The sequence below is a fragment of the Mustela nivalis genome, assembly GCF_964662115.1.
Source record: "Mustela nivalis genome assembly, chromosome: 9".
NCBI lineage: Eukaryota > Metazoa > Chordata > Mammalia > Carnivora > Mustelidae > Mustela > Mustela nivalis.
This window is the reverse complement of record NC_139028.1, coordinates 21,952,309-21,975,703: the sequence shown is the minus strand read 5'-3', so window position 1 is coordinate 21,975,703 and position 23,395 is coordinate 21,952,309. Positions and strand designations below refer to the sequence as shown.

Below are 23,395 nucleotides of genomic sequence, written 5' to 3'. Positions count from 1 at the left end.
CCTTACTAACAGAATAAGAGGGGCCAGACGGGGCGCCTGGGTGGCTCAGTCAGTTAGGCATCTGCCTGCATCTCGGGTCGTGGTCTCGGGGTTCTAGGATCAAGCCCCGCATCGGGCTCTCCACTCAGCAGGGAGCCTGCTTTTCCCTCTCCCTCCGCCTCCTTCCCACAGCTTGTGCTCTCTCGCAAATAAATAAATAAATAAAAATTAAAAATTAAAAAAAAAAAAAAAAAAAAAAAGAAAAGAAAAGAAAAGAAAAGAGGGAGACAGACATAAAAGATGCCACATGCAGAAAAGGACAAGGACCAAGCTGTCCACTAAAAGCCAGGGGAAACAAATACTTCCATATCCAAATGTAAAGTCTTATCAGACTCTGAATGAGGCCTCCAAACTGACTGTTGTGGCAGTGACAGCCACGTGCTGAACAGGATATTAAGTAACCTCCACGTTCCTCATAGACAACATTCCAGCTGCAAGATGAACTGGCTCTTAGTAACCCTGAAAAATCAGGTCAGGGACTAAAAACCTGAGGCTTATACTGTTTTGACCAATCAAAGGAACTGCTCCATCTTTGTAGCTTGGGTCATATAATGAAAGTAGAATATGGGATTTGGAGTCAGAATATATAGGTTTTCCCTTTGGCTCCACTTATTTCAAGTCTCTTAATATTTTTTTTTTTTAAAGATTTTATTTATTTATTTGACAGAGAGAGATCACAAGCAGGCAGAGAGGCAGGCAGAGAGAGAGGAGGAAGCAGGCTCCCTGCTGAGGAGAGAGCCCGATGCGGGGCTCAATCCCAGGACCCTGGGATCATGACCTGAGCCGAAGGCAGCAGCTTAACCCACTGAGCCACCCAGGCGCCCCGAGTCTCTTAATATTTTTAAACTTCAACTTGCTCAGAAATAAAACAGGAATTAGAATCGCATGTAAAGGGTTGAAATGGTCATATAATGAGATAACTGCAGTGATTGACTGTGTGGCTGTGTATGTATTAGGAAGATTTACATGAACTATCTCATTAGTTGTCACTTCACCCCATGTTATAGATGAGGACACTAAGGCTCAGAGGTGAGCAAGTGACAAAACCAAGACTTAAACAGGAAAGGCACTCAGAACAATGTTAAATATCTCTTTAAATGTTAACTGTATTTATCACCTGATGGTAGGACAACTTTTATTTTTTTAATTTAGAACATCTCTTTTAAAAGGGGTCTTGTATAAGTGCCTAACATATATTATTTACTGGTTGAGATGGGGTACAGTTTACTTTTGATCTCAGGGTGGTGAGTTTGAACCCCATGTTGGAGACAGAGTTTACTTAAAAAAAAAAAAAGATAGGGTGCCTGAGTGGCTCAGTGGGTTAAGCCTCTGCCTTCGGCTCAGGTCATGATCTCAGGGTCCTGGGATCAAGTCCCACATCAGGCTCTCTGCTCAGTGGGGAGCCTGCTTCCCTCTCCCCATCTGCCTGCCTGCCTAACTTGTGATCTTTCTCTCTAACAAACAAATAAAATCTTTTTTTTTTTTTTTTTAAAAGATTTATTTATTTGTCAGAGAGAGAGCGAGCGAGAGCGAGCACAGGCAGACACAGTGGAAGGCAGAGTCAGAGGGAGAAGCAGGCTCCCTGCGGAGCAAGGAGCCCGATGTGGGACTCGATCCCAGGATGCTGGGATCATGACCTGAGCCGAAGGCAGCTGCTCAACCAACTGAGCCACCCAGGCGTCCCCAAACAAATAAAATCTTTAAAAAAAAAAAGAAAAAAGAAAAAAGAAAAAAGAACTGTCCCACTACTCAGCAATTTTGAGGCAGATAAAAATAAGTACTTGGGGTTGGGGTGACTAGGTGAGTCAGTTGGTTATGACCTTAGGGTTGTGAGACTGAGCTCCGCACTAGGCTCCACACTGGTGTGGCTCCTGCTTAAGGTTCATCCTCTACCTCTTCCCCTGACCCTCCCCAACCCCCACTAGAAAAAGAAAAAAGACATAGGTTGTAACTGAACAGGATACTTTGCTGGAACATAAATCAAGCATGTAATAAAATTGATAAGAGTATGTGGGTCTTTTTAGATTTTTTTAATTAAAGATTCTTTTTATTGTCAGAGAGAGAGTGTATGCACACACACAAGCAGAGGAAGTGGCAGGCAGAGGGAGAAACAGGCGCCCCACAGAGCAAGGAGCCTGATGTGGGACTCGATCCCAGGACCCCTATGATAACAACCTGAGCCGAAGGTAATCATTTAACTGACTGAGCCACCCAGGCATCCCCATAGATTTTATTTATCTATTTGAGAGAGAGAGAGAGAAAAAGAGAAGCAAGAGTTGGGGGAGGGACAGAAGGAGAGGGAGAAGCTGATTCCCTGCTGAGTGGAGCCTGACATGGGCCTCCAACCCAGGACCCTGAGATCATAACCTGAGCCAAAGTCAACTGCTTACCAACTGATCCACCCCAGGCAACGCCCCCACCCTTGTTTTTCTTTTTGAGGGGAGACAGAATCAGCCTGATTCTACCACTTAGTTGTATGACACAGACAAATTATCTTTTCAAGCATTCATGTCCTTATATGTACAACAGGGATGATGTAGTAAAACTTGCCAGATGGTGACAAATTAATGAAACAATGTAAGAAAAGCACTTAGCATCAAGGCTGGCACATAGATATTCCATAACTGATGGCTGATGCTATTTTTCTGACATTAAATACTGATCAAGCTAGGAGACTCCACTAGGGATCTGCTTCTCAGTTCTGGACTGCTTTACCTGTAAACTCAATGTCCACAAACACCTTGATTAGCGCTTCTGCAAGGTGGGCTGCATAGGGAAAGTTGCAGAACACACGTTTCCGGTGGAACACACTGGTTACCAAGGGATTTGGCGTCTGGTCCAGGTGGGGCATCACTGCTTCCAATACCTCAGCCAGTTTGGCCCTTAGGTGAGGATTCTTCATTCTGCACAAAGGACAGAAAGCCAGTTGAGCAGGTAGAAAAGTTAACTCTCAAACTGATGACAATTTTCTCCACATGAGGAACCACTGCTGGAAGAGAAAAGAGGGTTCTGTCTTGTCCAGGCTGTCAGTTTCTGTGGGTAACGTAGGGTACAACATCATTTAACTTTTGAGATCACAGCCGGCCAAGTATGAGGACGAGTACTCAAGTTTCTCTATAATGTCTAGCCATTCTGTTTACTTTTCTATAATAATCTACTGTTTACTGCTTACATTCCCTGACAGTTTCATCGAGGAGAAACCTGCCTTTCTAAGTTTCCTGAGGGCCAGGGTCAGGCTGCAGTTCTACATTACTGATGCTGGACAGCACGTGTGCCTGATAAATCCTAGTTGGCTCATGACTTCTCCCTGGGTCTGCTCAGCTCAGGGAAGGACTGGCTTCTACCTACTTCTCACTGACACGGCTCAGGGCATTGCGCATCATTCCATTTGCACACACGGTTTACTTTGGCCTGACACCAAAAACTCCAGGGAAGCAACTCTACAGGTCAGTGAGCATCTCTGAGAAAGGGGAGCAGAAGCTCTGAATGAGAAGATGAGATGTGAAAGCATTTACCTGTGTTGACTGCTCATGCAACTCAGAACGTTAAGGGTAAACTTTGTGACCATACAGAACTACCTGCACTGGTAAGGTTTTTGGCATTAAGGTAACTATTTTAACCAGCCACTTGTAGTGGAATTCCCACTGGTTCTCTTACAAGCACGTTTGGATTCTTTGTAGGCAAAGTCCTTGGCTTGTTATGCCTCTCAAGACGGGGAATTTCCAGCTAGCCGCAAGCACGGTCAGGTGATTCATTAGTGTTAACCCCACTTCTGAAGGCAAGCCCTTCTGATTCAGGCTTGTGTGTTCTTGGTTGAGAAGTTTTCTGAATGCTCTGCACCTCTAAGTGGTATCAGAGCCAAGCTTCCAAAACCTCACCTTTCTATGCTTCCAGTGAAAATCGTAATAAAGTGAAGAACATGTTCTAGGGAGTCGGCAGATGTCTCCAAGATGTCATCAGCAAAGCGGCGGAGAAAAATGAGGAAATCGCCCAAGTTATCTGCAAAAAATTCTGAAAAAGAAAACATTTACTGCAATTAGTGAAACATCTGACTTTCTGTATTAAGCAATATTGAAATTCCTCCCTTTTGCTCTACCTAATGAAGGTTAAAAAGTCCCAAATGTCTTAGTAGGTACTAAGAATGGAGACAAGGTCATAAATGCAGACTCTCCTTTAAAGGTAAGTCAATTTTTCAGGGCGCCTGGGGGGCTCAGTCATTAATTGTCTGCCTTCAGCTCAGGTCATGATCCCAGGGTGCTGGGACTGAGTCCCGCACTGGGCTCCCTGCTTGGTGGGAGGCCTGTTTCTCCTTCTCTACTTCCCCTGTTTATGTTTCCTCTCTTGCTGTTGTCTCTGTCAAATAAATAAAGTCTTTGGGAAAAAAAGGAAGGGTAAGTCAATTTTTATTTCTATCCAATTCAATATGAAAATAGCAGAGACACAAAATACTGTTCACACACCAGAGCAACTTAAAAAGGTACACTGATAGACATTCATTTCACACTCAAGGTTAACTGTGCATTAAATAACCCTTTAGATGGATAAAGAATCTCCAACAAAGATGAATACATTAGATGACTCTGGTCATCCGTCTCAAGGATGGTCCTCCAATTGTCTTTGCTTCCTGGTATTCATGTCCTTGTGTGTCCCTCCCTACATTCGCCCAGAGGATAGGCATATAGGAGCAATGGTATATGTATTTCCATGGTGAGGTTATAAAAGCCTATAGCTTCCTTGCTCTCAAGGAAGCCAGCTGCCATATCACGAACAGTACTAGGGAGAGATCTGTGTGACCTGGAAAAGGGGCCAGTAAACAAATGAGGTCTGCCAACAACCACATGACCTGGCTTGTAAGCAGATCCTCCAGTTCTGGTCAAGGCCTCAGATTCCTGTGGCCCTGACCGACAGCTCGGCCACAGCCGCACGAAGAGACCCAGAGGCAGAACCATGCGGTCAAGCCACTCCTGGACTCTTGACCCACAGAATACGTGTAAGATGACATTTGTTTTAGGTGCTACGTTTTGGGATGATCTGTTATTTAGCAACAGATGACCAATACGGTGATCAAGAACATACAACCTGATTCTAATAGATAGCATCTGCCAACTCCTCACCGACAAACCTACATACACAATCTCCTTAACCAACAGGGGATCACAGTTTTTCTTCCCCTAAAGAAGAGCACAGGGAGAGCCGGACAGATAAATTTAGAAGATGGACAATGGAAACAATATTAATGCTAAAACTAACAGCTCTGAAAAACCTGGCAGCACTTAATCCTTTGAGGATTATTTTCTGATACACACAGAAGTGGGGACACAAGGCTGAGGAAAAAGCTGTTGGTTCCCCCATCCTTTGACCAGTAGATATTATCTATAAATTTGAGTTATTTCTCCAAAAACAGTTGAGTGATCATTAAGGACGGGTACTTTGATGGTTAAACTTCCGAAGTGACTCAGTGAAACTTAGCTAGCTATAAATAGGCAGTTCCCAAGGAAGAGCCCGCTTACCTGGCACATAAGCCAAAGAGCTGTAGCCATCTGGCAAAGGAAAAGTTAGCTCAACTGGCTGTGAGCCCTCATTGCCTATGGCCAGCTGGACGAGCAGAACAGCCATGGACACCTGCAAGTTGAGACAGTTCTGTAGCATCTGGGGCTCCGTCATGGCAGTCTTGGTAGAAAGGTAGATGGTCATCAGCCGTTCAAACTGCTCACGAAGGTTGTCAGCGGCAGGGCTAGAACTTTGCTGAGCATCTCGCCAGGCAACCTGCAGCCGATGCAGGTTCTGGTTGATTTTTACCATCTGATCATGCAACCTGCCCCAAAGAAAGAAGAAGAGACTGGGTCAGGAGGCTCATACAGGACAGCTGAGTACAGATTGCTCCAGAAAAACAAACCCTCATTTATTTTTTCAAGTATCCTCTTTCACGATATAGGGAGCTGTGAATGTGGTGACACAGAAGGCACTCGCACAACTTACTGACAGGACAGGGGCAGGGGTTATAGCTCTGGGAAAACGTCACCCAGTATTTGACATAAATGACACTAACTATAAATAGCAGCCTTTAGATGAAAGCACCATCCAAAGACCAGTAGCTTTCTTGAAGAGGGTGTAGATTGGGCTGTTACCATGTAAAATAAGTAACGATTAGATAAAGTACAAAGAGAGCCCAACAGGATAGTCTGACACTGCACAGTTGCAATGATTGTACCTGGATATATTATACGGACAGTTTCTCTACGGTTAGTTGAGAACAAAAGCTTGAGGAGAAGGACTCTAAGTTAGTAACGACCACATATAAACTGGTAGCCTCCTGGGATGCAACCTAAGAAACAGCTTCTAGTCCTTTGTTGTTCAATATAAAATTACATTATTCTTTACAAAGGGTCAGCCAAATGTTCTCTAATGAAAGGAAGCCCCGTAATTCAATGTTACGGATAGTTGTCTCTATGGATACAGTCCAAAGTCATCTTCTTTGGCCCTGTAGACAATGTCTACGGTTAGCAAGCCAATACGGGGAGTCTAGATGACACAGTCATTTCTACGTCTGAATGTCGGTGGCTGAGCAGGTTAAACATATGCTGCGTTACCTATTTTGTCATTTAAAATGTCGATGACTGGGATAGAAAAACTAATAAAGACAGAATTTCATTTTTCTAGAAATTCACTGAGTTTTAAAAAATCCTCTGTGCCAATCAATGTAAATATCCTGAGAAGACATTAATAACTGCTATTCTCAGTACCTCTTCCTAAGGACTGTACCAACTTTCTTTTTTTCAAGATTTTATTTATTTATTCGACAGAAAGAGACACAGCGAGAGCGAACTCATACAAGGGGAGTGGGAGAGGGATAAGCAGTGCTGAGCAGGGAGCCTGATGTGGGGCTCAATCCCAGGACCCTGGGATCATGACCTGAGCTGATGGCAGATGCTTAAGGGCTGAGCCACCCAGGTGCCCCTTTAACAACTTCCTTAGTTAAACTTGCAGTCATGTTCAGCTAAACCAGAGGACAGAAACAATCACAAAATGGTGTGTGGCCTGCCAGAACCAGAACTCTAGTTCTTACATTTTCATGCTTCTAGAATCCTTTTGATCCTTGATACATAAATCTTTTGTGGTCCTACTGATCTTATTGGTATTCCTGATAAACATTTCATTTCTTCTTCTTTTAAATTTTTTTTTTTTTTTAAATTTTAAAGAGAGTGAGAGAGAGTGCATGTGCGTATATGCTCGAGCCCCAAACATTTCTTTAATTTTGTCAGTTTTGTCTCTGTATCACAGACTAGAGCTTGGTCTTTTTCATCAAGAGTAGTAAGTAATGAAAATTCAAGAGCAGACAGTGAAAAGTTAAAAGAATTCCACTTTCACAGATCACAATAGGAAGATAGTGATTTAAAAATTTGCCAGTTTCGGGGCACCTGGGTGGCTCAGTCGGTTAAGCTCTGCCTTTGGCTCAGGTCATGATCCCAGTATCCTGGGATCGAGTCACACATTGAGTTACCTGATCAGTGGGGGAGTCTGCTTCTTCCTCTCCCTCTGCCTGCTATTCCCTTTGCTTGTGCTCTGTTAAATAAATAAAATCTTAAAAAATTTTTTTGCAAGTTTGGGGGCCCCTGGGTGGCTCAGCTGGTTGAGTCCAACTCTTGATTTCTGCTGCAGTCATGATCTCAGGATTGTAGGATGGAGCCCTGAGTCAGGCTTTACGCTTAGCGGGGAAGTCTGCTTGAGGATTCTTTCTCTACCCCTCCCCGCCCCTTCCCCTGCTCTCTTTCTCTCTAAAATAAAGAAATAAATCTTTTAAAAAATTTTCATGTTCAGTGAACAATACTAGTGTCTTTAATTTTAATTAGCATAGCAAGTAAAAAATGAAAAGTAAAGTAAAGTAATCTGGACAAAGGCAATTCACATAAATACGACAAAGTACATATAAAACCCCGTTCCTTTTAGATCCTAATGGGAGCCTTTAGAATGAAGTGAGGCTCACTTTCAACCTTTTGGTTTGTAACCCCACGAAACAGTTTTTGAATGACATTAGAGCAGTTACCTGTGAAATCCTAAGTACAAGGTGTACTCGGTCAGGACAAGGTTCTCTGTCACTAGGTTGTAGTTCTGGGGGAACTTTGGCTCCTGCATAGCTGGGATCAAACAAGTCTCTTTGTCCAAACCTCAAAGAAGGTAAAAGGAACAGTAAATGACTTGCCCCAGACTTTTGTCCTGGGTATCCAGTGTCCCCTTATTCTAAACTGTCAATATTGCCAAGTGATAACAGTGGATCATCTCTATCTATTTGTGATTTTCCAGATTTCCTGTTGACTATATATTGCTTTTAGGTTTAGAAGAGTCATAAAACGGAGGAAATACACCAAAATTAAGAGGAGTTCTTAATTTTTTTTTCAGGAATTATTCACTTTGAGTGACTTGTTTTCTTCTTTTCACTTCTCTGCATTGAGTTTTCTCCGAACTGGCCCCGATATTTTTCCTCCCTAGACTCATTTCCTGCCAATTCCCATACTCCTTTCCCATCTAGCACTCCCACTGAACTTCTCACTATTCCCCAATAAAGCCTTTCACAGCTTTGTATCTTTGTACTTTAAACCCAACTCATCTTTCAAGACTCGGCCACAAAGACTTCCAACTTCTGTAGAATTTATTATTCACTCTCTCCTTTGTGCCCCCACTGTTTAGCCCTATCTGTATTATGATTATCTATTCATATATCTGCTTTCTTCTGGAGGCTTTGAGTTGAAAGACAAAACAGTGACTGCGCTTTATTATTTTTACAAAGAATGAATCAATCAATACCCAAAGGCTGCTAAATTCAGAAAGAAAACCTAACAAAAGGACAATATCTAAAAACTACCATTTTAGATATCTGTCTTCCTAAAATTTATAGTAGCTTTGCTTTTTGCCTCATCTTGAGAAAGAGGCACCTTTGTGAAAACGGATAAAAGTGATGTCTTAGATGTTACACACACACATACACATACGAGCACGCGCGTGTGCACACATCTTGAGAAGCCCAGTTCCCCCCTACCTCTCATGTGCACATTTTTAATTTTTCGTTCTTCATCATTCAACTCCTTCAGGGCACAGTAAGTGGGGTTAAAGGTGAGGAGCCGAGAGGATCTGGGTTTGCAAAACGGCTGGCATAGCTTCAGGAGAGCAGCACCCAGATTCAGAAAGAAGGCATCCGAGGCATACATTTGGAAGAAGATTTCTGGCATCTGATTGGCCCAAATCTTGGTGCGGCCTGCGTTTGCATGCAAACAGTTTCCAAGCCAGGACAAGATACAGTGTTTGGTTTCTGGAGAGAGCTGGAGTAAGTTCTTCAGCATCTGGTAGATCTTTTCATGGAACTGAGCCATGAACTGTTTAACCAGAAAACACAACCACAGAACATTCCAGTTTCACAATCCTCATATTTGTTTCTCCCAAACCTTAGCCACTGGCAATTTCCAAAAATATCCTAATCCTAATCTTCTCTCTCACTCTCCCTTTGCTTTATACCCCAGTTCCGATTAAAAAAATTTTTTTCTTTCTGAGCATTTATGAGAGATTGATTCCCCGATGAGCTGCCAAACTGCAGACAGCATTTACATAGCTTTAGGGGTCAGTAAATTTTTGTCCGCAAAGGGCCAGATGATAAATATTTTTGGCTTTGCAAGCTATATGCTGACTGTGGCAACTATTCCAACTCTACCACTGTGGCATAAAATCAAGCCATAAACAACATGCGTATGAACGGCCAAGGCTGTGTTCAACAGAACTATTTACCAAAACAGGTGGCAGGCTGGATCTGGCCACTGCAGTGATTTGCCAATTCCTGCCTAAATGGGTCAACCACTTACTGCCTCATGTTGGCCAGACCTCTGCTGGAATTCTCACTAAGAAGCCCAAATGGAGAGGACGTTGGTGGAAGGAAGAAAAGGAAAAAAATCGGTTTATATGCTGGAGTTCAGTTGGAAGATTTTAGGAGCCCAGGTCGTAAGAGACAGCTTGGTGTCAACAGCAGGGGCTGAGGGGAAGTGGCTGGGCCCCAGCACCGCGCAAAGAGCCACAGCAGCTTATTCTTAAACTGTGTACCAGCTTCTCCTCTGCCCTGAGCCTGGGCTGAAAAGAGGACAATTTCTTTACGTGATTACAGTAGAAAGCCAAGCAGACTGATCTGCTTCCCCAAAGAGGCTCAAGCGGCCTTATCTGCATCTGCTTCCCGAGGAAACTCGACTTCACCTAGGATTAGGGGGCTGGGAGACAGTGGTAAACAGTTCCACCTGATGGATGTTGGCCTCTTGCACTTTGATCTCCTGGGGACTGGAACGAGATGGATTCAGGAAGTAGCCGTGATTTTCTACTACACCTGGAGTCTTTAATAAGCAGGAGACATTCAGGATTACTCCCAGCAAGGTCTTCTGGTACATCTGCCCATTGCTAGGGTCCTTGGGCTGAATGTACTCTACAAAAACCTAAAGGAGAAAACAAGTCCTACTTACTCGTCTGTATGAGGAGATAAAGGTAGTGGGGTGAGAGGATCTCAAACAGTCAAGTCCATACAACAACCAATGTATCTTTTTTTAATTCAACAGGTAATATTACGGCACGTTCAGGACAGGGACCCATAAAGCGTTAAATCTCCAGTGCAAATGCGTATGTATCACTTTCAAACCTACCTTTGCCATATCCTTCTGCCTAGTGAAATAGAGAAGAATATCCAGATATGCATAAAACAGGATCTGACAGAGTTCTAGATCTTTTATTCGGCCCAATAAAATATCGAACACTGGAATCATGACTTCTGGAAATGTGCGCACTTCCTCATCCAATATCAAGGCTTCAATGACCTCTTCGAGAAATTCAGTTACATCTTCAAAATCTAACAGATGACAAATGAGAGGAAAAGAAGCTTGTGTCGATTTTTATATGCTTTTACACGCAGGCTCTCTACCCTTCTCACACTTCTGATAATTCTACTGGTATTCAACCCCAGAGGTCAAGATATGAGCTCTCTTCCTTAAGTTATCCTTTCTGGAACCATAATGGCTCTGAGGCTTTCTAATGCAATTAAAGGACTTTAATTTGGAAACCAAAATGTAGAAAGTCAGCGATCTTGCTTATGTACTCACGGGCTCCTTGGATGGCTTCCAACATCAAATCTACCAGCTGCTCATGAATGTTCTGGTCAACATAGATCTCTGGGGTGAGGAGGACTGTTCGGGTATTGGACACGGTGAGGTTCCTGCACTGCACTGCAAAGGGGAGCAAGTTCTCTGGAACTTTGGTAATCTGGAAATAGAATGAAGAAGAGAGGGGAGAGTCTAGCTCTATGACCTGAACAAGGGTGACCACAGCAAATGGAATGAAAAAGACAATGTACCCCAGAACAGTACTGCTGTCCTGTGGATGCTTGAAAATTTGTATGAGTTCATTCTTTGGTGTTAAGAATCTCCTAACTGCTAGAATTCTTATCCTGAAGTGACCAAGCTTAGTGCACTCTGTTATTTACAGCTCAGTGGAAATGAGTCTATCACACCTTTCCCCGCCCCCTCCCCTGAACTTTTTAAGAGTATGACTTTTTCAGGTTTGTAGGAGAATAAGAGGCCCTGGTTAACTGGGGAAGGGGTAGACCCCAAGCCACCGAAAATACAAACGAAAACTTTTGACAACTCCTAGTGCCTCTCATTTCTAGTTCCCGATATATTATGATGTATATAAACTGATATAAAAGACACTCATCCAACTCTCTGGCTTCCATGTTAAAGTCAAACCCAAGAGTACCACACAGTTCTTAATGGGAAATATTCCTTACCTCTTCCTTAGCTCTTTGGAAGCAGGAATAAAGGTAACAAAAAATGTGCCTCTCCCCCGCATCTCGATCAGCAGAGAGATTCAACGTCGTAGAAGAAGTCATGTTGATCAAGTGGTTGCCCGGGTCCTGAAGCAGCAAGCGAGCGAAGACAGCCTTCAAGAAAAGCAAACAAACGAAACGCTAAACCGCTGCAAAGTTAATCTTAGGACATCAAGATGTAGGTCATTTTGACACAGGTTACTGCCAGAGTCACAGGATGTAGAGTGAAGGGGGAATATAAGTTCCGCCCTTATACTTTAGAAAATATTAGGTATATAAATATTAGGTATATATAACTGTATGTGTTGATCCTTGAACTATATGGGTTTGACATGGATATTTTTTCAATAAATACAGAACAGCACTATAAATGCATTTTCTCTCGCTTCTGATTTTCTTTGTAACATTTTCTTTTCCCTAGCTGACTTTATTGTTTCTTATCCATAAAGCTTCCTGGCAACAGTATGCTATTAGTTAAAGTCTTTGGAGAGTCAGAAGTTATGTGTGGATTTTCAATGGCCCCTAACCCTCATGTTGCTCAAAAGTCACCTGTACAGTTCTCCCAAATAGAGTTCAAGTATCTAGTACAGCCTAGCATACATACAGTTTGTATTAAAACAGTATTTGCTGAATGGTGTGGAGAATCAGCGACTGAACTTATACATGGAATTTACTCCTCTGCGTGACTGCCGGCCTTACTCAGTCTTATATAAAGATATAAAGATAATTTAAACACATAAAGTTAAACTACAAGTTGTCAAGTGTCTGTCCTACTAAAGTTTTATTCCTTTAATGTTCATTAGGCACTTACAAGGTAAAGCACAGTTTTGATTTTGGGAAAGATGCCTTGCTCTCGAGAACTAAAGGGTCTGATAGGGGAGATAAAACAGGTACATAAAAAAAAGGCCACTACATGTGACAGAGGTAACAACTGCCATCCGAGAGGCACCGATAGGTCACTCCAGGAATTCAAATATGTGGCCATGGTAAACGAGAAGATCCCCAAAGAGGAACACCACAGACAATGTCAAGAGATAGAGTTACATAAGCAATGTCGCAGCTGGAGAAACACAAGCAGGGCTCAACTGCATGGCTAGTCTGTGCTGAAGGCACTCTTGAAAGGAACATCAGAAATGGTACCTGCTCCACATTGTTCATATCAAGCCAGTCTTGATCTTCCAGGTCTACTGCCATTTCTTCCAAATACACACAACGGCTAGGGATGCCATTCCCACTTTTCAAGCTGGGGTCACCTGGGAAATGATTTTAATCTGGCAGGTTAAGGATAACGCTTCTGTCTTACACAGACAACCGATCTCGACAGCATTTCTCTTGAACTCCAAGTCTGACTAAGGTAGTATCAGGGTAATCTTGACACACAAAGCAGTATCTAAAGACTTAAGGTTTTTCAAAGAGTCAAAGAGCATGTCAGGTTTTGTTATAAACCTAACATCATGAATCCCAGATATTAGCACCTACTTTGGGGTTTAATCACAGATAGGACATAGAGGGAAAACATGACCTGATGCCTCGTCGGGCTTCCGTCTAAATGTTCAGGTCACCTCTGAGAGGAAAAAGGATTTGGCTACCACTCGCGTTTCCCTTTTAAGGTGGTAAAGGCAAGGAGCTATATGGTCCAGTCTGTACCAAAATGGTAATCAAAGCTGCACCTGTGTCTAAATACTGTTTTTAGGTCACATCCACAAGGGGTACAGTGGGTTTGTTTAACCATTAGATACAATAAGTTTCTAAGAGCAAGTTCCTCGCCCAAGCAGGAAGGGAAGAGTAATGAACAGACCAGCTCCAGGTCTGTAACTCACTGTTGTCCAGAGTAATGAGGAAGATCCTTTGGATCATGTGATTGATGTTGAGTTGTTCACATATTTCCTGCTGTGAACGGAAGGAGCGGCTAATCTCAGCCACAGAGTAATCAAATTCATCCAGGCTTTCTGACACACTATTATCCGAGTCATCTGGGCTAGCTGGGAGTTCATCTGCCAGAAAATGTAAGCCATTAACAGTTAAACTCCTCTCTTTAAGAGAACCAAGCATACTATCAAAAATGATAAATGTTATCAAGAGAAAGATAATTCTGGATGGGAAACAAGTTAATTATCTAATTAGGGAACATCTCAAGTCAGGCAACATCTTTTTTAAAAAACTGAGGTGTGACATTTAAAAAATGACGTATAACATTCTTATTAGTTTCAGGTATAAAACACAATGATTTGCTATTTGTATATATTGCAAAACGGTCAACACAATAATTCTAGGTAACATCTGTCAACATAGTTATAAATATTGTTTTCTCTTGTGAAGAGAACTTTTAAAATCTACTTAGTAACTTTCAAATATGCAATATACTATTATTAACTACAGTCACATGCTATTCATTATATCCCTATGGCTTATTTATTTTATAACTGAAGTCTCATCCTTTTGATCCCTGTATCTACCCCACCCCGGGCAACCACCAATCTGTTCTCTGTATCTATGAGCTTTCTTTCTCTCTTTTTTAGGTATCACCTATAACTGAGAACATTTGTTTGTATTTGTCTTTTTCTGTCTGACTGGTTTCATTGCACACAGGTCCATCCATGTTCTGCAAATGGCAATAATATCCCATTGTGTGTGTGGTGTGTGCATGTGTGTGTATCGTATTTTATTCATCCATTCACCCATCAACAGACACAGGCTGTTTCCATGTCTTGGCTATTATAAACAATGCTGCAACAAACACAGGGGTGCAAAGATCTTTTCAAGTTAGTGTTTTGTTTTCTTTGTGTAAATACCCAGAAGTAGAATGTTGGATTATATGGGAGTTCTATTTTTAATTTTTTGAAATATCTCTATAATGTTTTCCATAGCGGCTGCAGCATTTTATATTCTCACCAACAGTGCACTGGGGCGGGGGCAGGGGGTTCCCTTTCTCCACATCCTCACTGACACTTGTTATTTCTTGTCTTTTTGATAGTAGCCATTCTAATAGGTATGAGGTGATACCTCATTCTGGTTTTGATTTGCATTTCTTTGATGATGAGTGATGCTGAGTACCTTTTCGTGTACCTGTTCGTCAGCTATAGGTCTTCTTTGGAAAAACGTCTATAGAGATCCTTTGCCCATTTTTAAACTGGATTATTTGTGTGTTTTTTCTTTTCTTCTCTTGAGTGTTGTATTGCGTAACATCTTAAGTACAGGATTTTGAAATCCCTGGCTGTAAATCCCACCACATTTTACAAATCAAAAATGTTATCCTCCTACTCCATTTTATTTTTTCACTCCATACTAAAAATAGCAACATTGCGTTCCCTACAGAATCTTAGTGAACAGAGAATTACCTGTAATAGATCAATATGCTTTTAATTATTTTAAATATATGGCTCCCCCCCCCGATTTTAAAGAACACATGTATTTGAATAATTCCAAACTGTATACGAAAACATAATATAAAAAGTCTCCTCTGAACCAATTCCCTATGGACAACTATGTAAGTTAGCAAAGTGTTTCAGACTTTTCACCCCCCTTATTATGGTGCTAATGTTTATCGCTAGGATTTTCAGTTTAAAAAAAGTGGGGGGGAATCATACTATATATAATGCTTTTTAGCCTGCTTAATCAGCACCGGGGTGCCTCGGTGGCTCAGTGGGTTAAAGCCTCTGCCTTCAGCTCAGGTCTTGATCCCAGGGTCCTGAAATTGAGCCCCACATTGAGCTCTCTGCTCAGCAGGGTGCCTGCTTCCCTTCCTCTCTCTCTGCCTGCCTCTCTGCCTATTTGTGATCTCTATCAAATAAATAAATAAAATCTTAAAAAAAAAAAAAACTTAATCAGCACCAACATCCTTCCCTGCTAGGTCATTTATAGGCCTACCTCATTCTGTGTAATGGCTGCACTGTATTGCATTGTATGCATACACTCTGACTTGTATAGCTACTTCTCAACTGATGAACATTGGGGCTGTTTCCAATTTTTCATGATTTCAAACACTACTGCACCAAATAGAACTCTTTTTTGTACGCCTGTGTGAATATCTCTGTAAGGTAAATTTGCAGAAGCAGAACTGCCAAGTTAAAGCGTTTGCACATTTAAAAGTTAACATTATTACCAAATCATCCTCAGAAAGACTGCTCTTATTACAAACCCCTCAGCAGTCTGAGAGTGCACCTGCTCAAATCCTCACAAATTTCATAAGTAAACATATCCCTGCATTACTAGGCGGGGCTCCAATTGTTAGTGAGACTGGATTTTTAAAGTCATTTGATTGTTGCATATAAACTGCTTATCTGAATCTTTCCTCCTCTAATTTGTTACTATTTCTTTTATTGATTGGATCTCTTTATTTCTGTAAAAAGCAACCTTGCCTTAGGAGATCGTAGGAGGAAAAGGGGAGTGAGGAATAGGAGTTATAAGGAAATGGGAAAATATGATTTATGAGTAGGTGGCTGATGGAAATTTTGCTACATAGATGCTTAGTTCCTATCGCTCTCGCTCTCGGGGTTCAGGGGAGAACTTAACTATACAGGAGTAATGTGACAGAATGCCTGTCCTTCTGGCTGTCAGCAGACAGAGTTGCCTCTCGGAATGGAACTGAGGCTGACGGAGTACAAGTGTGGTGCTGTTTACCAAAAGCCACATGCGTGTGCATCTGCTTCTCTCTACTGACAGTGATTTTCTGAAAGGCCAGGTAAAACATTCAGAGGTTAAGAGTTGCTTTGGTATGGTGAGTTTAGTCACTGTGAAGCTCAACACAGGAGGCCAAAGGTTTTGGCAGAGTTCTAACTGCTGGTGGAAAACAGGTTAGACCTGGTGGCATGCTAAACTCAGTATAAACAAACTAAAACGAGGAGAAGCCAAAATAGTAACAGGAACGCATGTACCTGATTTATCCCCCGGCTCAGTGCCTGCAACGCTCCCAACTCTAACCAGCCTGAAGTCTGCTGACAGCCAGAAGGACAAGCATCTGTCACTCTACTCCTATACGATTAAGTTCCCTGCTGAACCCTGAAAGCGACAGGTGCTAAGAACCTTTGTAGCAAAATTTCCCCCAACCACATACTCATAAATCACATTTCCCCATTTTCTTATATTCCTACTCCCCGTACCCCTTTTCCTCCTACAATCTCCTAATGCAAGAATCTGGAAGAGACAGACGGAGACCCAGAGCTGCCTCCTTCTATCACGGTAGAAAGTCAATGTTACATATACTCCCCCTTTGCTTCATCATCACTTGTCCATTGCTCATCTGTCTTGCCCTTACCTCCTTTTTATTCAGTCCTGAAAAAGGAGCAAGGCTACGACTTAGCTATGTATACCAGTACTTATGAAATAAACAAAATAAAGGGAAAACACAAACATTTCTCTTTTCCAAAAAATACTATTATTTTCTTCAGAGGGAGAAAGGGAGCAATTTCTGGCTTGAAAGATCGTGACTACCCTCCAAAGACTAATAAATTTGAGAAACACCATATTAATTCCTCTAGGCTATATGTCTTCTCACAGGAGGAAGTTAGACCCAATCTTAATTTTGGTCCTAAATGAGGAAACCCAGCCCCAGTTGCCTAATGGATAAGGCACTGGCCTCCTAAATGAGGAAACCCATTTTTCTGACTAGTGAGATATTATTGATTTCTTTTTTCACATTAAGGCAAAGGATCAGATTTTCTTTCCTTTTTTAAAATTTTTATTTTTTATTTTTTATTAACATATATTGTAGTATTAGCCACAGGGGTACAGGTCTGTGAATCATCAGGCTTACATACTCACCATAGCACATACCCTCCTCCCCCCAGCAACCCTCAGTTTGTTTTGAGAGATTAAGAGTCTCTTATGGTTTGTCTCCCTCCCGAAGGATTAGATTTTCTTAGAAAGCTGTTCTAACAGCATTATGCTATGAAAGGGGCCACTCTATGGAACAGAAGAGGTATTTTGCTTGGGATCAACTCTGAAGCACCAAGCTTCAGAACAAATTTCACTTACTTGTCTACCAAAAAGCCAAAAAGCTTTTGTAATTCTTCCTTTTATACATCTGCTCTCTACAGCTACATGTAACCTGCTTTCTACACCTATGGCTACAACCTCATCTTCCTATGTTAAAAATATTGATTGAAATGAGCTTTTGCTAGGTGATTTTTAAAATAAACAGCTCGACAGCACTGGGATCATGACTAGCATCTGTTACTATGGAACCACCTGTTATCTCGTCTCTCCTTATGCAGCTGGCAGGGGGGGTGGGGTGGGGGGAACAGGACCCAAAAATGAAACAAAGAAGAAAAATGAACAAAAACCCCAATTTATGCCTAAATGAACAAAAAGCCTGACCTCTGCCCCCAGGTTGATTCCAATTGCAATTACCGACCCTAAGACTTCACTTGGGAAGACCCTAATCTAGGTCATCTCCACTGCTACTGGCCCCCCTACTTACCAGACTGCTGCTTCAGCTGCTCTTTTTGGATTGCCGCAAACTGCTTGGCATCAGCCAGGGAGCCAAAAAGAGCAGCAAAGGGGTTACTTGAGATGTTGTTGTTATTCTCCTGGTCTGTCATTTCACTTTAAAGTATCCTCCATGCAGACCTAGGGGGAGGGGCTGCAAAGAGGACAGGTATCAGACACCGAGGGGCGGATACGACAACAGCTGGGATTATACCTACAGTCGGTTCCTTCCCCATTTCGTGAACACAACGCATGTAAAAAGGCTCTGGGTAAGACCTTCCAATTCCTGTTCCAACATTCAAGATATTTTTGGCAAAATGGTTACAAACCCACCAAATGGATAAGTTGGCTTGATTTGGGGGTGGCTAAAACCAAAAAGCTTTAAAAATGTTCAAGCTGGAGGGGCGCTTGGGTGGCTCAGTGGGTTAAAGCCTCTGCCTTTGGCTCAGATCATGATCTCAGGGTCCTGGGATCGAGCCCCGCATCGGGCTCTCCACTCAGCGGGGAGCCTGCTTCCTCCTCTTTCTCTCTGCCTGCCTCTCTGCCTACTTGTGATCTCTGTCTGTCAAATAAATAAATAAAATCTTAAAAAAAAAAAGTTCAAGCTGGAATGCATTTATCTGTTGACACATTTCTATTTGCCATACCTTTAAAAAATAGGCTAACCAGAAAGAATTACTGCAGTCAATGAGGGAACTCATCTACTCACTGTAACAACAATGTGGCACTGACTGAAAAATAATAGGGTAACAGCTACACATTTCTTGTAAGTCTCTAGGACGGCCAACTAGCTCTCATGCACCATGAAAGTAAGATGGTGCTTGCTCAGGCTTCTAGGACTTAATACTGCAGCCAGGAATTCCCCAGCTACATATAAACTAACTGTAAGCCTACATCAAACATGGAATGGCAAATCAGGACAGGAACCTAATCAGCAGTGTGTTGTGGGTTTTAAATATGTATTAAGCAATTTATCTCTACCCTGAGGCTTATAACAATTGAGATTTCTTCCACTAAAAACCAAATGGTCTTTGCTTAATTCTAGATTTAATTTTTTTTTAAAGATTTATTTATTTGATAGACAGAGATCACAAGCAGACAGAAAGGCAGGCAGACAGAGAGAGGAAGCTAAGCAGGCTCCCTGCGGAGCAGAGAGCCCGATGCGGGGCTCGATCCCAAGACCCTGGGATCATGACCTGAGCCGAAGGCAGAAGCTTAACCCACTGAGCCATGCAGGCGCCCCAAATTCCTTTTTAAAAAATTTTTTATTTTATTTTTTCAGTGTTCCAAGATTCATTGTTCGCACACCAAATTCCTAATGTGGAACAGCAAACAGGTATTTACCTCAAAGGTATTTAGCGGAGCTGACCGAGCCTGTGTTTGCACCTGTCTGATTACACTTCCTCATTCAAGCACCAAGGGGACTCAGAGGCCCGACAGGATGAGTGCGTGAGTGGAGTGCCCTGAAAGCTTTCTCCCCTTCCTGAACTTTTAGGGCCACAAGCACAGAAATACAACCCTGAAAAGGGTGGGGAAGAGACAAATGGTATGAATATTTGGCTCATAAGGATATTGAACCGCTAAAAGGACAGAGGCCTTAAAGAATGAGGGAAGGAGAAAAAAACTTTTTGGGTCTACCTTTAATTTCCTGAGGTAAGACTCCTACAGAATCATATCAACAAGCTAATGCAATTCGGAAAAGTTACCCTTATTTTTTGGAGGAAGAGAGACTCTAACACTTCTTGACAATTCTGAGACACCTCCACCAGTTGCTTCCCACTCCTTGGTTGTGTTTTCTGCGTAAGAGGCAATGGCTAATTATCTGTACTAACTTAGGCACACAGTCTGGTCACCTCTCAGCATTGTTCTGGGCTTTACTGCTTAAGGAAATGAACTATTAGCTGTTGCTCTATATATTTTATTTTTTGCAATGCATAGTTTAGTTAAGCTTAATAACCCCAAAAATAAAAATAGCACCTTTAGTGCTGGAATTCACAATGCTCCTTGAGAGGACTTCCCCCTCACTTAACCACTGCATAAGCTTAACTGTTACCCCTAATTCACGTAGAGATGCTAACGATTGTCTCATTGTTGGCTGATCACCACCCTACCTCTAACTTAAGGTACCCCAAGGTCCAGAGGCATGCAAGAAGTATAGGGAACTCTTGTCATTTTCTGTCTTTGAAACATCCTCTTTTTTTCAACATGACACCCTACATTTTTCCTTTGAGGATCCATCCCATCCTCTCCATGTGTTCATAAGGGGATGGCCTCACTCACTAGCTCCGGGAATGAGCATATAAATCTGGCCTGGCCAAAAAGAACGCATCATACTCAGGCCAAAGTGACTGATTGAGGAGTGGGCACAAGACACTGACAAGGCCTATCAGGATCAATGAACACCCAGTTTCAGGCCTTTGGCTGAACCTACAGAAAAGGGAACTATTTTTTCCAGCTTGGTAAGAAAGGGTAAGCAGGGTTAAGAAATAAACCTGGAGGGGCAGCTGGGTGGCTCAATGGGTTAAAGCCTCTGCCTTCGGCTCAGGTCATGATCCCAGGGACCTGGGATCGAGCCCCACATTGGGCTCTCTGCTCAGCAGGGAGCCGGCTTCCCTTCCCCTCTCTGTCTGCCTCTCTGCCTACTTGTGATCGCTGTCTGTCAAATAAAGAAATAAAATCTTAAAAAAAAAACCCAAAAAACAAAACAAAAAAAACAAACCTGGAATTGCCATCTTTCCACCATCTAGAAGAAGCCTAGCACCAAACTAAGTCAAGATAGAGGAAAAGTGTTGAAAGATGGAGTCTTTCAGTTATTTAAAAAAAAAAAAAAAAAAAAAAAAAAAGCCAACAGATCTCCCTATACTGTATAAGCCAGTTTGAATTTTTTTTTTTTAAAGACTTTATTTATTTGACAGACAGAGATCACAAGTAGACAGAGATCACAAGTAGGCAGAGATGCGGGCGGAGAGAGAGGGAGAAGCAGGCTGGCCACTGAGCAGAGAGCCCGATGCAGGGCTTGATCCCAGGACCCTGAGATTATGGCCTGAGCTGGAGGCAGAGGCTTTAATCACTGAACCACCCAGGCGCCCCTTGAATGGGCTTTTAAAAACAGCCTGAGGGGTACCTGACTGGCTCAGGCAGTAGAGCATGCAACTCCTGATGTTGAGTTTCTAAGCTGAAACCCCATGTTGGGAGTAGAGATTACTTAAAAATAAAATCTTAGGGACACCTGGGTGGCTCAGTAGGTTAAGTGACTGCCTTTGCCTCTGGTCATGATCCCAGGGTCCTGGAATTGAGTCCTACATTCAGCTCCTTGTTCAGCGGGGAGTCTGCTTACCCCTATGCCTGCTGCTCCCCACCCCCAACCCTGCTTGTGTGTCCTCTCCTTGAGAAACAAATAAATAAATAATCTTGGGGTGCCTGGGTGATTCAGTCAGTTAAGCCTCTCCTTCAGCTTAGATCATGATCCCAGGGTCCTGGGTTCAGGCCCTGCATCTGCCTCCCTGCTCGGTGGGGAACCTGCTTCTCCATCTCCCTATGCCTCTCCCCACCTCTTTTTTGCTCTCTCTCTCTCTCCCCTCTCTCTTTCAAATAAATAAATTAAAACAAACAGTACAAAGGAGATGCATTATCTGCACCTCTAAGAGGTAGAAAGGAAGCAAGGTGAAAGTCAGAAATACAGAACATATGAAAAGATAAACTCCTAAGACTATCAAGACAAATAAACAGGATTTATCCTTTCTCAATATTACAGTTACATTATAAAAAGAAGCTGAGGTGCCTGGTTGGCACAGTCGGTTAAGTGTCCAGTGCTTGGTTTCAGCTCAGGTCATGATCTCAAGAGTGTGGGACGGAGCTCCATGTAAGGTTCCACACTCAACTGTAGTCTGCTTAAGACTCTCTTTCCCTCTCCCTCTGGCCCTCCCTGCTGCATGCACATGTGCACTCTCTAAGACAAATAAATCTTAAAAAAAAAAAAAAAAAAAAGACGTTAGCTTCCCATTACATTTTATAATAGGATTTATAACTTCCTACGTTATATTCCTAAAGCAGACCTCTACCTTGCTAGACAGTAAGCAATTTGAGTATAATTTCATATCTGATTAGTTTTTTTTCTGTGTCTGAAATTATATATCACAATCACAAAGTCCCAAATAAATCTTTATTAAATGATTCAATCTTACATATCATTACTCCTGACCTCCTTTGAAGGCACCCATGATCCTATTTCAAGGTAAGGGCTTTACTGTGTGTCTTGGGTTGCAGTAGCAGGTCAAGCTTCTGGGTCAGACACTTGAGGCTCTTTGGTATCTCAGGATGTGTAGAATAGAGAATGGAAATAAATCTCTTGTCATCTCTGGTATATGTCTTTTTGAAGAACAAAAAATTTCTGCCTACCTTACTAAGTTCATCCTTCTCATATGAACTTCAAAGCTGTGAAAAAACTACTTACATAGTCCAATACTGTGTAACCACTTACAGAAAAGTTTCACAGAAAAAGGGAAAAATGATGGGAACCTTTGTGGAGATGTCAGTAAAGATACGTTCGATGGTCTCACAAATTTAACAGTACCTAGATATCACCCACTCCAACAGGTCTGATGAAATGGAAACCTGATTTAAAAAAAGAATGTATTTATTTATTTGACAGAGAGGGACACAACAAGAGAGGGAACACAAGCAGGGGGAGTGGGAGAGGGAGAAGCAGGCTTCCTGCTGAGCAAGGAGCCCGAGATGGGGCTTGATCCCAAGACCCTGGGACCATGGGCTGAGCCGAAGGCATATACTTAATGACTGAGCCACCCAGGTGCCCCAATATTTTGTCTGTTTTAATATTCAATGTCACCAATTACTTATAATCTCTTATTTTCCACTGCCATACAGAGATACAGCACCATTCTGTTGTCAGTCTTTGGGATGGTGCCACCATCAAACCTTAGGAGCTCTTGGATTTGATTACCTTTTTTTTCAAAAAAGATTTTATTTATTTATTTATTTATTTATTTGAGAGAGAGAGAGAGAGATTACGAGATTACACAAGAACATGAGCCAGGGGTTGGGGGTGGGGAGGGCATTGGGGGGGGGGGG

At 42.3% G+C, this 23,395-nt stretch overlaps 1 protein-coding gene across 1 annotated transcript in view; it reads right to left on the bottom strand.

The window, feature by feature from the left end:
- UBE4A (ubiquitination factor E4A) overlaps positions 1-23,395 on the bottom strand; it is a 42,642-nt gene that overhangs the window by 17,566 nt on the left and 1,681 nt on the right. Inside the window, exons 2-13 of the mRNA XM_082683558.1 lie at positions 18,300-18,461; positions 13,702-13,875; positions 13,022-13,134; positions 11,843-11,995; positions 11,160-11,319; positions 10,707-10,909; positions 10,311-10,502; positions 9,074-9,407; positions 8,084-8,204; positions 5,550-5,854; positions 3,918-4,050; positions 2,755-2,942 (exon numbers count right to left, since the gene is read on the bottom strand). Of these exons, the coding sequence (XP_082539684.1) occupies positions 2,755-2,942; positions 3,918-4,050; positions 5,550-5,854; positions 8,084-8,204; positions 9,074-9,407; positions 10,311-10,502; positions 10,707-10,909; positions 11,160-11,319; positions 11,843-11,995; positions 13,022-13,134; positions 13,702-13,875; positions 18,300-18,420 (2,197 nt within the window). The 5' untranslated portion in view covers positions 18,421-18,461. The remainder of the gene's footprint in view (positions 1-2,754; positions 2,943-3,917; positions 4,051-5,549; positions 5,855-8,083; positions 8,205-9,073; positions 9,408-10,310; positions 10,503-10,706; positions 10,910-11,159; positions 11,320-11,842; positions 11,996-13,021; positions 13,135-13,701; positions 13,876-18,299; positions 18,462-23,395) is intronic.